The sequence below is a fragment of the Nomia melanderi genome, chromosome 1 (assembly GCF_051020985.1).
Source record: "Nomia melanderi isolate GNS246 chromosome 1, iyNomMela1, whole genome shotgun sequence".
In the NCBI taxonomy this organism is placed as follows: Eukaryota; Metazoa; Arthropoda; class Insecta; order Hymenoptera; family Halictidae; genus Nomia; species Nomia melanderi.
The window spans coordinates 26984746-27000417 of NC_134999.1; the positions used below are offsets into that span (position 1 = coordinate 26984746).

The 15672-nt window shown below is 33.7% G+C and overlaps 2 protein-coding genes across 3 annotated transcripts in view; one reads left to right on the top strand and one right to left on the bottom strand.

The window, feature by feature from the left end:
- Window positions 1–7802, bottom strand: part of LOC116428533 (uncharacterized) — a 55750-nt gene extending 47948 nt beyond the window's left edge. The window contains exon 1 of one of the 2 annotated variants that reach the window (XM_031980280.2): window positions 7654–7802. The gene's annotated coding sequence lies outside the window, so the exon portion shown is untranslated. Of the gene's footprint in view, window positions 1–4110; window positions 5644–7653 lie in introns of those variants that run through there. The other variant, XM_031980278.2, reaches the window with a different exon arrangement.
- A 3670-nt stretch (window positions 7803–11472) lies between these two features.
- Klp64D (kinesin-like protein 64D) lies at window positions 11473–15645 on the top strand. Its single transcript, XM_031980321.2, has 9 exons — window positions 11473–11607; window positions 11822–12240; window positions 12350–12540; window positions 12659–12798; window positions 12870–13067; window positions 13139–13530; window positions 13591–14008; window positions 14242–14367; window positions 14439–15645. The coding sequence occupies exons 1-9, from the start codon at window positions 11593–11595 to the stop codon at window positions 14574–14576; spliced, it is 2037 nt and encodes a 678-aa protein (XP_031836181.1). The 5' UTR covers window positions 11473–11592; the 3' UTR covers window positions 14577–15645.
- The last annotated feature ends 27 nt before the right edge of the window (window positions 15646–15672 follow it).

The window sequence follows — 15672 nt, forward strand, 5'->3', positions numbered from 1 at the left end:
AGTTCCAATAAAATTTAATATTTTTTTAAGTGCCATGATAAGTAGCAAAGTTACATAACTAGGTGTCTTTATACAAAAACGGGATTTCTCGTTACCAGTATGCAGTATGTTAATAAATTCACGCTTATAACTTTTATAAAGAAATTTTAGAAAGACAGTTTCAGTGCTCGGTGGTTCTAGTATTACTGATAAAGTCTTTAAAAAATTCAAAACTGATCAAATCAAGTTCAATTAACCAATTTACATCTTCGCTCAAAATGCGAAGCTTACTTTATAAATCGCAGATGCTCAAGTCTTTCAAGCTTTCAACTGAGATTAATCTGTTCCGACCGAAAAAGCCGAGTAAGTCGTAGACAACTAAACGTAATTGTGTGCGGAATATTCCGCTCTTGGTGATAAGGAATAATCATCGTGCGCAGATTATTCCGCTTAATGATGCAAATGGGTTAACAATATCAATTCTAAAAAGAAGTAAATTTAGAGTCGAACCAACTATTACATTTTGCCCAAGTCTCCCGGGCGTATTTACAGCGAAGCGAGTAACGGCAGCAACATCGCGCCGGTCAGATTTTGCCACTGCTTTTAAGCTACCAGTCCGACGTCGACCACTTTTCCTCTTTTATTTGTTTCTTGACCAACATCTGTCTTATACGCCATACCTTACTATACCGCGTTACATTGACACAGCCCGTACATAACATGCGGATCCGACAACTCCGACGTTATGGCGCGAGGCGCACCGTCTGCCGGGAGACGGCAAGTGCAGGGAATTTCTCGGTGAAAAAAGAAAGGAGAGAAAAAAAACACGCACGCATACACACATAGACGCGACGAGAGTAGACGTATCATCGGGTACACGTCGTCCAATGTCGATTCAAATACTACTGGAAATTGGAAATGATAAACGAACGAATGAACGAACGAACGAACGAACGAATGAATGAAGTTTAAAAAGGAAATACGTTTCTGTTTCAACTGTATCGACGTTTCATAAATATGTTAGTTCGTATAATATGAAATGTCGGATTTTGTGGAAATCTATTTCCAATTTTTTATGAAAACTAGGACATAGGTTTCCTAGTCTTGTGTCTGTACAAATACATACATTTAATTGAAAATCTTTCGCAGAAGCGGCTTCATAATTTAAAATCTTTCGCAGAGAGGTTTCATAATTTAAATACTTGCAAAATAAAAATTCTGCAGTGGGTCAGCTTGGCCCGTCTGGTAGTTATAATGTCGGATTTTGCAAAAAAAAAAAGGAAACCCCATTTGATGTTCTGATATTATTTATATATTAGTTAAAGGTAACACCTTGTATATTGAATTTATTTCAAAATAAAATACACCAAAAAAGTTGTCATAAAACAATTATGAAAAATGACGAAGCATTTATATCAGTTTTTCTATACACCTAATATTTTGAATTCACCATCTGCTCGATTACATGTATAATTATTATTTCAAAATAACTAAAACTTAAAATATTTTTCCTAAGATCTCAAAGGTATTAATTACCTTTCCTTTATTATCCTCTTTTCTCGATGAATTGAAAATGTCCTCTATGTGTAATTAATATGTCATTCGATAATCTTTTAAAATGGAAAAAGTATAATCAATTTATTGAGCTGATGCAAAAGTTTTAACATTCGTTAAAGCAAGTAAAAATATCACTCGATTCATTCGTCTCTTCTAAATCACAACATTTTTATAATGATAGAATAAATTATATAATGCATTAAATCAATAAAAATATCTGAAAGACTCTTCTTTCTGTTTCTTATAAAAGAAACGTCAAAACTTTTGCTTCAATTCAATAGAATCGTTGGTATACCATGGATTCTATGTCACAGCTTTCTAAAACAAGATTTATTCTAAGCAAGGAAGAAAACGAATATTATGTCCGGCCATTGTACTACGGATATCTTGTAAAAAATTCGTCTTCCAAAGGAAAAGTGTGTCCCGCTACCAGCCTGTTTCCATATATGCAGGTATCTTAGGAGACAGCACCTTTCACGCAAGGTTAGTAAAGTTCCTTCCGAAACCTGTTCTTGTTTTGTCGAAGGAATCGCCGGCTTGACTAGCTTCCTATTTGAAACTTATTCACGTATTTGTACAAACGTACACGCGAGAAGCCGCGAGAAATATGCACCGGTTTACTTTTCCCGGCGAATGGAAGGAGGCTGCGTTTCTAAAATTATCTGCTCACTGTTTACTTGTTTCCCCGTGGTCACCATTGTAAACGGTACACACTTGCAACATTACAGTGCCACGTATAATTAGAAGGAAATTTCGGTTTTCGAAAGTAAGATGACGTAGAAACAGCTGGATAAAAAGTTTTTAACGATAAATAAAGTCCTGTTGCTTAATATTCGATGGACGAATAACAAAAATCTGATTAAAATCTGACTTAAAATTATTTTCTCCATTTAATTATTTTTTCTTAATTGAATATTGGACATTTCTAATAGTTAATTTTATAATCGCTATTAGAAATGTCGAAAAGTCAATTCAGAATATGTGATTAAACTTCCTAAATAATTTTAAGTTGAAATTTCAGAAGGTGTCTTTTGACAGCTTCGGTAGAAATAGTGTTAATGTGGGCAATCTAATAACAATCGAGATAATACACATTGTTATAAGTATAATAGTTGTACATTACACTGTCCATTTGGTTCTTTGTATTAATTATTTAAAACGGTATATACGTAAAAAAATATGAATATGTAAAATAGAATTAAAAGAAGAATTCCAATCTTCAAAAGTCCGTATTATTTAAGCAAATTACAATTCGAATTAAGAAACACTAAACGTCACTAGATACATTATAGAAACAGTATACTCTGAAAATAATCAAAGTTTAAACAAAATTGAAAAGAATTCAAACATCAAATAAACGATCAAATCTCCATTCCCCATTGCTCAACCTAACATAAACAACAACAAAATCGGAAAATAACGTGTAATACAAAAATTGAAAAAGTAGTAAACAAATCGAAACGAAAATATTTAAAATTCAGTATAAAATCGTGAATCGTCGCAGGTATGCATTAATTATCCAAGCGAAACAGTGCTCCTTTGAAAAATTAAAAAAGAAAGAAAAAAAATGAAGCTATGAATTCCAGAACAGCACTAGTCAACTAGTCAACATTTCAAGAAAATCAATCTTTCCTTTCATCTCTGTTCATTCATTCCTTATCTATTGTATTGATTCCTGCTGCAAGCATTGGCTACACATACACCTTTGTTACACGTACATTTTTAATATTACTAAATAGGTCTGAGTAAGCTAAAACAGGTTAAATCAATAACTCCTATGGATAACGTTAACACCAAAACTACCAAGCAATTAAATCGACTTTGTGAAATTCCTTTATAGAAACCCCAAGAGTGTATCTATCGAGACTTTAACTATTTTACAATTCAGTTTTCCTATTACCGTCTTATCTTTCATATCTATCTTAACTTTTTAATAACGACAAAAAGAATACATCAGGAATAGGTCGTTCTGACTCGTCTGATAATTCCAGTGTTAAAAAGTGGACTCGTGCTGTTTCGGAATTGACGACATCAAACATTCTCCCCGTGTCAGTCGAACGACGCGAAAACAATATCTCCGATACTAGAATTGAGTTGGCTCGTTACGCCAGTTTCATAAATTACCCGCGAGCGTATCGATCCCCCATAACTTCAGCGAAACACGGCAGTTCATGCTGGCCCGAATTCATGCGGCAACAGCACGTGCATCGGGAAACGCGAACGCTCCTCCCGCGTGCATCCAGCATGCAGACGAGCCGAAGCGATACGATGCGATGCCGAAGAGACCCAACGCGCGTGTCACACGCGACGCTTTTCACCGTGCGAACCAGAGGACCATGCAACCCGTTAATGGCTGTCTTACTTCTTTTCGCGGCCGATACACTGACCCTGTTACCATGTCGCGTGTAAAGGAAAAATAGAAAGGAAATGACGGCCAGTCTGTGCCTTTCCCCAGCTATATGCCCATTATCAAGTTCACCGAAATCGATCAGCAACTTCTCGTTTCTTCGTTTCGTCGCAGGGAGAAAAGGGGAACGAGAAGAAGGAAAACGGTAGCTAAAGTAGTACACTTACGTTGATAAGTTTGCCGAGCAACGAAACCGATCTGCCATCCGCGGGGGTCACTGTTTCGCGTCGAACATTTTCACTTGGAACGACGAAGAAAAATGGTACCGATAGGTTTGCGTGGAAATACACATAATCGTCCAACGCACCCGTCCTCGGCCACGAGTACAGCAGCACTGACCTGCCGTCACAGAGGGAGAAGAGAACGGACCAGGTAACAGAACCTCTCGACTGTTCCTTCCTTGCGTCCTCTTTCTTCGTCGCCACTCTCTTTCCTCGCCACCTTACCTCTTTCATCTTCCCTAAGCCCTACGCGCTCTTCTCTCTGCTCGTTCGTTTCACCTTGTCCAGGTCTTCCCGTTCTTCTTCTTCGTCCTCTGACCCATCCTTCCTTCTGTTTTCTCTCGTGTTCCTTCGTCAACAGTTCACCTTCTTTCTTTTTCTTTCTTTGATTTTCGTAATCCTTCGTTTCCTGGTGTATACCCTTTCGTTCTGTCTTTTTAGCACTGAATTTGTGTTTTTTATGGTGCCGTTGATCCTGCGCGATGGTAGCTACCGGGGGGCAAGCCTTTTCCTTTGCTGCAAGGTGATTGGCGTATCGTAAACAGAAACTTGTTGACGATGTTCTTTCTTCCCTCTTTGTTTTCTTGATTTGGTTGATCCCTCGACAGTTTTTGTGTATCTTCTCTTTATCTTTTAATCTGTGAACTTATCTTTTGCTAATTCTATGCGATATTAGTTACTAAAGACTTCAACAGTTTTCTTGTCCCTTCCTTCTACTGTCTGACAGTTAAATTTATCTTCTCTTCTATGAGATATCACTTACCAAAGACCAATCCTTTTCTTCGCTGAACCGCGATTGTCGCGTAACAATCCAAAAATCGTCAACAATTCTCTTTCTTCTGTCTCTTTTTTCGATTTTCGTGATCCTTGAACAGTTTTCTTGTCTCATCCTTCTACCTTCTGATCGTAGAACACATCTTCCTTTGATTCTATGCGATATTAGCTGTCGAAGGCCTCTTTTTTCTGCACCGCACGATAACCGTCGCGTCGCGAGCATAAATCCGTCAACGATCCTCCCTCCCCACCCTTTATTTTTCTTATTTTCGTAATTCCTTAGCCGCCTTCCTGCCCCTTTCTTCTATCTTTTGATCGTTGAACCGTGTCTTCTATGGTTCCGTTGATCCTACGCGGCGTTAGTTACCGGAGGCCATTTTTTTCCCCTCGCTGCTGAAGGATGGTCGTCGCGTCGCGAACACAAATCCGTCATGTTAATGGAGAGACACGCAGGGAATATTGTCCGGCTTTTATCCGCGGCGCTGCTGCCCGTGGTTTCAGTTTTATAAACGTTGTCCCATTATGGGAATCGACGACGCGGCGTCCGCTTCGTACGGGGGGACGTTCGCGCGTTGGAGCACCTTATGGGGACACGATGCCACGGATCGGTAATATTTTATGGAGATAAAAAGCTCCGGTGACGAGTAAAGCGTATTGTATTTTGTTACTTAGTGTTGATCGGCCGTGCAATCGTGAAGACTCGGAGACGTGATGCAATGATAACGCGGGAATATGTTATTGGACATCGGCGATATTTTATTTCGTGAAAAAATCGCCGTATCGATCGGAAAGCAGTAACTTCAGTTATTTATCGCTCTCGCGGAAGAAAAATCTAGATACGAGTAATCCGGTTGGCGATTTCTCATTAATTTATGTTCACTAAATTTCGCGAATTACATTTCTTTTATAATTTTTAGACTGCCTAGATTTCCTGATAATTTTCAGTGACGTTAGGATTTAAGAATCTTATTGGATAGTGTACGGTTTTATTTTTCTTTCGTGGGTAACTACTTTCTTGTTACTTTTACTATGGACATGGTAATAATTTATTGGAAAATATAACTATATCCCGTAGTTATTTACTTTTCAATCAATTCAGAATGCTTGCTATTAATTTAGCTTGTAATAAATTTTATTTCATTTAAACTTTCTGTATGTAAAAATGGAGTGAAATATGTTGCGAGCGTAGATGTGTATTTTATTAGAGAGTAATAATAAAAGTAACGTATCTTTTGTTTCTTTTACAAATATTGTATAACATACAAGATTCCTTTCTATTCTTCTGATAAGATATGATCGATTCTATCATTGTTATATGAATCATTTTCTACTCTAATCCCACTCGAAGATAATATTGAAAGTTTAATATTTGCGTTAGATAAATTCTGAACAATATTCAATGATCTACTGATTAAAGACCCTTGGTTTTACTGGCTGAAATTTCTTTCCAATATAAGGATGAAACTGTCATTACTACGACTTCCGTAAGTACCGTAAAGTTGTTCCTAACTCGACATAACAGGTTTCATGATAAAGTGTCCTGCTTACATGCGAATGAGAAGAGATTAACAAACGAGTTTAAAGTGTTTTCTTCCATCGAAACTGTCTAACTGGTGTACAATTAAAAAAAGAAATGCATAAACACACGCCAATAAAAACATAATTGCACAAACGCGCGTATATTCAAACCCGTAAAACGAATATCTAAAGAAACCATAATAACACCCTACGAATTTACAAAACTGTTTTTCCTTGCAACAAAAATGCCCACTCATCGAACCTCGAAGGTACAATTTTGTCTAGTCATTAAGTGAATGGCGCCCATTCGACTAGCATCGTACCACCAACATTGAGCTGTGTAGGAATCACTAAGATCAAAAAGAAAGTGCCCATCACGAAGTCACCTTAACGAACACCATTTTCTATTTTCCAGTGTTGCTATTCCAACACGCTGACTGCCACGGTCATTTTGCGCGCTTTTATATATCCCCCACGTATTATTCCACAGCAAAGATAAATGGTATTAGAAATAATTATTAACCAGTTAACTGCGTTTGAGGAGTATACACGTCACCTTAAAGCTTGAAATGCTACTAATTCTTTCAACGATGAATTCCATATTTTTCCAGATAAACATGTAATTCATCCTTATTTTGCTTTAGTTTCTCTTTAAAATATACCCTAGGTGCATTCATCCTGTGTTTGACGAGTAAACGCTTCATGTTTTTATTTTATTGCGCGTACAATAAGAGATTTTCGAAAGTAAATTCCACAGTTAACAGGTTAACGATCTGGTATCACAGTTCTTACGTTACACCACTATCTCCTCACTTACGTTACTAAGCATTTTTATCCAACGTTTATTATTTCCTTTAAATATTATATTGTCATTTAATGCATCAATGTTCCTATTGCAATCGTTTCCAAGCGATTCAGAAACGATCGCCAGCGACCACCATAGCAAACACGTTAAACACATTAAAATCGAACAATCCACAATTCGTACACAACCATACAAATTAAAACAGAAGCACTCGTATTATTCCAGTAGCCAGTACCATCCGCGTTTAGTTTCGAGTCGACGGATTCGATGTATGAAAAAAGCTCGTATTTTCGTCGCGAAATTGGACACTTCCTTTATTTAAAACTCCGGTCACCCTCGCGTGAAACTATGGTAGATCGATACCGCGGCGAAACCAGATAGTAAGTCCTTACCTGATGGCAGCGAGTCCTGCTGGCTTTACATCGCTGTAACACCGGTAATCTAGCGGCTAGTAGCGTACGCGCGACGAAGTTCACCGTCTTCTCCCATAACCCCGTGCGGCGCATATTGCTCTCGCGTACAGAGAACGCATTGTTACGGTCGTCAGCTGCTGCTTCGCCTCAAACGAGTACTCTTTCTATATAGGTGGGGAGATGCGTCGGGGTTCCAGGGCACCAGTTACTGAGGGGAACCACCGTGTGCATACACACGCTATAAAGAGGGGGGATTCGTTCCACCCTATTGTTCGCGACGCATATGCATGGAATTTTCACCCGGCGATTGTCTCCGTAAATTGGGCATTCGTCGCCACCACCTTCCGAAACTTCGGGATCGTTTACGAAATAAAAGAAAAAAAGGATTATTCTGTTGCGTGAACTTTTATGGGGAGCTGAGAAAAAATGTGTCCTGTTAACTGTGGAGTTTAGTTTGAAAAATCTATGGTTTTGCGCGCAATGAAAACAAAAGATGAACTGTGTACTCGTCAAACGCAGAACGAATGCACCTGGGCTATACTTTAATGAGAAACCAAAGCAAAACGAAGAAGAATTACATGTTTATCTGAAAAATAAGGAATTTATCGTTGAAAAAATTATATAGTGTCATTTCAAGCTTTAACCCCTTGGCTTATAATTTATTTCTTGACTTTGATCGATTCAACTACTTTATCGTTAATAATTAAGTAGGAAAAGAAACATTTCTGATGCTCATTCTATGTCCATATTTAGTCCAAAGGTGAACGATTGATAATTAAGGAGTAATATTTAATTTATATTTTAAAAAGAATAAATGACAGCTAGATTTTTCAAAGTTGATTTAAAATTTTCGTCACTAGTCTAACATGATATTGTAGGTGAATGGGTTAAGATGACGTGTATATTCGTCAAACGCAGTTAACTGGATATGTGGCTATTATTCTATTTAAATGTTGGTGTGATAATGACATTAATAATAAAATATTAATAAGCAATGTTATTTATTGGATTTTATGATTGTTGCCGTATAGGAACTTCATACACATACAAGAACAAAATAAAAAAGATGTTTATTAAATTATAGAACGTTTCAAATTATGTTTCTGATTGGCCATGGAATGCAATAAAGGTTTAATAGTAGAACTAGCCATCAAAATAACTAGTTTCAGTTTTCGTATGTTGTAATTATTGATATTTTAAAAGTATTCAGTATCCGAAAGGATTTTGATAACGAATATCTGAAGGAATCGTAAAAAATGTGTTGTTGCAATCTTTATAAGAATTACACATTAACCCTAATAAATGCTCGGTAGTTTTAGTGTTAAAAATAAATTCTAATGTTCATTTTTATGGAAAATGTTAACCCCTTCACCTATGATATCGTGTCAGATTCGTAATGAAAATTTCATTGAATCTGATAATTTTCAATATTTGTCAAAATGGCGGGTTTCAGTTTTCTTATTTATCTTAAAAATGTTAAATATCCGAAATGATTTTAAAAATAAATGAATACTAAAATAAATATGTGAAAAAATCGAAAACAATCTATTGTCACAATTTTTATAAGAATTAAATGTTATCATTTTCGCGTAATAAAAATGTGAATGCGATAGAATTTTTATAATGATACTAATTTTATAAAACAGCAATGATTTACAAACATGTTTACAGGTTTATATTATTTTCTCAAAAATTCTCGGAATTGAAGAAAAATATACAAACCTTATATTTTAACCTTCTGTTAATACGTTCCATATCATCGGAAATGGTTATATTTTGCTTATGAATTGTATTGATTTTTTGAATAAAATATTACATTATATTCAAGTTTTTGGTAATTTATATATATTTTAATATCGTTTCTTTACGTTTTCACTGCTTTGTAACGTGTACCACTATCCGTCACCATGTGTCTCTTAAAAATATTTTCTTAGAAAAATTGGCGTGTGCCATATGTGGTACACGCGGCACTGATCGTGTTGAGTGTTAATCATTTCTCCTATAACATCGAGTCAAACTCGTAATGAAAATGTTCGTTAACTTATTTTTTGTGTAAATGAAATATTACTGACCTGTCATCAATCTCCTACCTTTAGAGTAAACGTAGACACAAAATAATCATTGAATTCTTTGCTTTTTATACTGAATTATCAACGTTATAACAGTTTTACCAAGCACAGTTGTGAAGGAAATCATAGAACAAGGGGTTAATGAACCTCGAAACTTACTGCAACTGTAGGATAAGAGGTATCATTTCTTTGTTTCCTTATATGAAGTAAATGATCGTTTATTGATTGTGGAAAAAAGTCATTATTTTATAAGATGCATTGAGTATTGAAATCTATGAATATTTTTATTTCATGTGAATTGTCAGTTAGATTTCAATTAAATCTGAAAAGATTGAGGTAAGATCTCAATGTCCGTTTTATCGATACATTTGTTTTAACTGTGATATTGTTAAATTAGAATAAAAAATATTATCTTCTTTCTAGTTAATTGGTTATTGAAATTATCTTGTTAGTTACTATGTAATTTTATGGTTCCATAAACTTTCGTTATCCTTCAACTCGCATTTATTAATATTTGTCTGGTATTCCTATACGAAAATTTATGTAATTTTAAAATATTCCTTGAAATATTTAACTTGGTCAAAATGTTGAACTACACATGTCATTAGTAATTTAAAAATATTTAAAGTAACAAATGGTAGTCTCAAGAACAGTCCCAAAGGTTAAAATAATGTAATTTGTTTAGATTAAGTGTCTCTTAGGATTTGAACTACTATTAATCATTCCTAACTAGTCAGTACCTTCTAATAGACTTCTTCGTCTTCATCGAATCGTGAAATACTGCGAAAGTGCACATTCACGAGGTACTTTTGTAAACAAGGACAGTAAAAGTTTATTAAGACCTGCAGATAAATGGATTAAAAAGAAAAATCAAGATAGTATTTTATTACTTTAATGTGGTCTTATACCGTTATTGATTATATCACCTAGAAGACTTATGATTTCAAAAGTGACCAACGTGAAATTTACTTTCGCGGAAGTGAAATGGAGCTCCGTGAAGGTCAACTTATATATTATTAACCCTCCATTGTCGGATCGTGTAGCAGTCGATCGTAGAACAAATGCAAGGACCATTCGAACCCGTCGTGTTTGTTTCATGTTTAGCAAATTTAAATATAATTTTTCATAAACATTTATTTTATTTTTATATATCCATTCGTTGTTTCTACAGTGAATTAAATAAAATTTTAATATTATAATAAATATATAGTGAAGTATAAATATAATATTTATTATAAATAAAAATATAATATGTACAAATATAATAAAAAAAATAAATACAGTATAGAGGATGCATTGTCTTTTATTATTAAAAGATATTTTATGAGTGTACACATAAAATATGTGTTCGATGTATAATTTTCATGGATAATTTTAAAATGCAGTTAGAATACACGCAATAATGTCTTCGTTATTAAAATTATTTAAACTTAAATATACCGTATAAAATACAATTTAAATGCAATATTTAATTAATATTTAAAACATTAGGGTTTAGAATATGATAGAAATGTATTTATTTAGCTTAGTTTTTGTTAGTCATAAAAAAATTCTAACAAAAAGATTAGTACAGATTAATATAGTTATTAATAATGTGAAGTTAAAATCACTTTGCACAGTAAAAAAATTTGTAAGAAACTTCTTAGTGTCGATAAGTTATTCGCTGAGTTTTCAACTATACGAAACACAGATGACGTGACTGACTTGCAGCAATCATCCTGTACTTACAAATCGATCCATTTGTTTACGGAGGTCGTCTGCTACAGTATCGTATCACCCAGTGTTTTGAGATCAAATACTATGCTCTGAATTGAGATTTTATGTGACTTTAAACAGAAACGGAGCTGCAATGCCGGGAACCGAAGTTAGTATCATCATATGTTTCAAAAATATTTACTTAAGACAGTAAATATTCTTAAGTATTTATTTGACAGTTCTATCTGTCAAACCGTGTCAGTATTACTTTTTAATGATCGAAAAAAGATATTTATACATCGAAGTATACGTTTATTTCTATTCATATATTGTTTTACTTATGCATGTTTTTAGTGATTATTAAAATAATATTGTTGATTTAGGACAGTACAACGGAACTCGGGGAAATAGAAAATGTTAGGGTTGTGGTCCGCGTTCGACCTTTAAATGGAAAGGAATTGGATGGGCATTGTAAAAATATACTGCGCGTTGATACGATAAATAGTGAAATAATTGTTGAAAATCCCAATGCTGCTCAAGGGGAACCACCAAAAGTTTTCTCCTTCGATGCCGTCTTTGATACTGATTCGACACAGGTTGATGTTTACAATGAAACAGCGAGACCTATCGTTGATAAAGTTCTACAAGGATATAATGGAACTATATTCGCATATGGGCAAACTGGCACTGGTAAAACTTATACCATGTCAGGAGCGAAAACATCTCCGCAGCTTAGAGGTATTATTCCAAACAGCTTTGCACATATCTTTGGATTCATAGCTAAAGCTCATGACAATCAGAAGTAAGTGTATTTTGTTTAAGAAACTCATTTTTGTGATATAGCCATTAGCTGTATATCCGAGAAATTCCTTAATTCAGTAAATGTTGGAAACAAAATGTTTTATTGACAGATTCCTTGTACGGGCAACGTACTTAGAGATTTATAATGAAGAAGTTAGAGATCTATTAGGTAAAGACCAAAATACAAGATTGGAGGTGAAAGAAAGACCTGACATTGGAGTGTTTGTCAAAGATCTTAGCGGTTACGTTGTTAATAATGCGGATGATTTAGATCGAATAATGTCTCTTGGAAATAAGAACCGTAAGTACATTTGTAGAATCATATGTCCTGTTTTTAGAGTTACAAAAATTATATTATTTTATAGTTTACATACATCATTTTATCTATTGTAACAAGTAACAATAACTTATTTTAATAGGTGTTGTGGGAGCTACAGCAATGAATGTTTCAAGTTCTAGATCCCATGCAATATTCACAATTACAGTTGAATCTAGTCAGCTTGGAGAAGATGGTGAACAACATGTTAAAATGGGCAAGCTACATTTAGTTGACTTAGCTGTATGTAATCTTTATTATTGATATTCTATATTTTTCTAAAACACAGGTATTAAATTTTTGTATTACTTTAGGGTTCAGAAAGACAAAGTAAAACAAAAGCTTCTGGAGTCCGTTTAAGAGAAGCAACAAAAATTAATTTGTCGCTTTCAACATTGGGTAATGTAATATCTGCATTAGTTGATGGTCAAAGTTCTCATGTGCCTTACAGAAATTCGAAATTAACAAGATTGCTTCAAGACTCATTGGGTGGCAATTCAAAAACATTAATGGTAAAATTTTTATTTTTTCATAATGATAGCGAATAATTAAATATTGTGATTAATATAATATTTAAATGTAGTGTGCAAATGTAAGTCCGGCAGATATAAATTATGATGAAACTATAAGCACACTTCGTTACGCAAACCGTGCTAAAAATATTAAAAATAGAGCGAGGATTAATGAAGATCCAAAAGATGCTTTACTTCGTCAATTTCAAGTGGAAATTGAACAATTGCGTAAACAATTAGAAGAGAACGGTGCAGAAATCTCCGAATCTGAAGATGAGTCCGAAGATTCTGAAGAAACAGGAGAAACTAAGCAAGAGAAAAAAGCAAGGCGTAGAAGGAGTCAAATATTAACAATGGAAGAGTTAGAAGATAGAGATGCAGATTCCTCCGAAAAGACAGACAAAGCTGAAAGAGAGGACAAAAGCCCAGATGACAAGGACGTTATAGAATTAAAAAGAACTCAGTAAGTTAGTAGAAATTAATTTCAATTGTAAGGTATATACGAAATGTTAATATTTTATAGGAGCGAAAAAGAAGCATTGCGAGAGAAAATGCAAAATTTACAAAACAAAATATTAGTTGGCGGTGAGAACTTGTTAGAAAAAGCTGAAGCTCAAGAACAATTATTAGCTGCAGCAGCAATTGAACTTGAACAACGTAAAAGCAGAGAAGAACAACTTAAAAAAGCTATCGAAGCGAAAGAAGCTGAACGAATCGATATAGAAGAAAAATATTCATCTCTACAAGAAGAAGCAGCTGGGAAAACAAAAAAATTAGCTAGAGTCTATACAATGTTAATGTCTGTAAAAGCAGAATTATCTGATTTACAACAGGAGCATCAAAGAGAAATGGAAGGGTTGTTAGAAGGTGTCAGAGGTATTGGAAGGGAATTACAACTTCAAGAATTAATAGTAAATAGTTACATCCCTGTTCAATATCAAGTATGTAAAATGTTATGTAAATGTATTACGCTGTAATCATAATGGATGCACATTCGGATGAACTCAATATGTCAAAGCAATCAAATATGCATACAAATTACTGAGAGCTTATACACAGGAATTTTCATATGTTTATTCATCAGAACACTGGTTTGTTCGAATATGCATCCACTGTAACCGCAGTCTCAATCTGAAATACTCAATTTTGAAAATGTAAATTACATTCATTATAGACAATGATTGAAAGATACGTTCATTGGAATGAAGACATTGGAGAATGGCAACTAAAATGTGTAGCATATACAGGTAATAATATGCGCAAGGCACAGGCAACACCGCCCGTAGGAGGCACTAAAGATGTATGTATTTTTTAGTTTGATCTCATATGGTAAGTAGATTTAATAATATTTATACCATCAATTATTTATAGCAAACACAACCAGATATGTCAAATATCTATCTATCTTACAATACTGGAATTGACAATACTTTTGTGCAACCGAAAAAAATAAGAGGTCGATCTGGAGTTCCAAGGCCAACTACTGCACATAAACGTACTCCGCATTAAAAGTATATTTAAACTATAAAATGATAGAGATATTTATTTTTCACAGAGTACCTTTTTTTAAACATTTTTTCAGAGTATTATATTAATTTATTTTTGTTTATACAACTTGTACGAGAAACGTTGTATTACATGTAATTATACATTTACTCGTATTTTAAGTCACTTACGTTCAATCCCATTTTAAATATTATATAGAAGGTTAAACGATATCTCGATATCATTATTAAGAAGCTATATAATATGTAATTATAATAATGAGAAAAAGAATCTGAATTTTAATTTGTACTGAATGATAACGTACATGAAATCGTGTTACATAAATGCAAAAAGGAGTCGCAGAAAAAATTTAACAGAAATTATAACTAAATTTAGTAGAAACAAATCTTGTTTCAGATCAAATGACTACGTTATTAGTTATTAGAATTTTAATATCCGAAGTGATTTGCTATAATTGTTTTTCGTGCATTCATATCTCTCTGTGATGTTTGTTAAATATTAGATGTCCAAAATTAATTTTATGATGAATACAAAATCATAGAAAGTACATTTTCATATACAATAGCATGCAATATAAATTATTACTATTACTAAATAGAAGATTGATCTGAAGACTTTAGAGAGGAAATTATGTACTGTACCTGTGCGATAAAAAATAAAATGTTTCGCTCCGTATGGAGATATTAGGTACATATGATTTAAAAATGGGAATGCAATATTTATAAAATAATTGTTAGCGAACTTATGTCTTTTTACATTGCCATTCTTATATACTTTGATAAGAACTAGATTTTTTAGCAAGACGATAATACTGTAGCATGTATTTCTATAGGATTTTTTAGTCAAAGTATTTCAAAGTAATTATTTAAGAGAAAAAAGTAATTACTTACATTTTCATATCTAATGCTTAGTTGATTATTAATTCAAATATGATTTAAATCATAAAAAAATAATTAAGAAATAGATGTTGTAAGAGTAAAATAGTAGTTTATATGCATTTAAAATATTTTGTGTGATAAAAATAATCTACAGTTTTATCTGTCTGCGCTTTAAGTTATATTAAAGCACGTGCATTCTTTAATTACTGTGATAATAAAAT

What these genes read in the sequence shown, in the direction of transcription:
- Klp64D (XM_031980321.2), top strand. An exon ending in GCAATTCAAAAACATTAATG is followed by an intron (nt 13,068 to 13,138) that starts GTAAAATTTTTA and finishes ATTTAAATGTAG; the next exon opens with TGTGCAAATGTAAGTCCGGC. An exon ending in ATAGAATTAAAAAGAACTCA is followed by an intron (nt 13,531 to 13,590) that starts GTAAGTTAGTAG and finishes AATATTTTATAG; the next exon opens with GAGCGAAAAAGAAGCATTGC.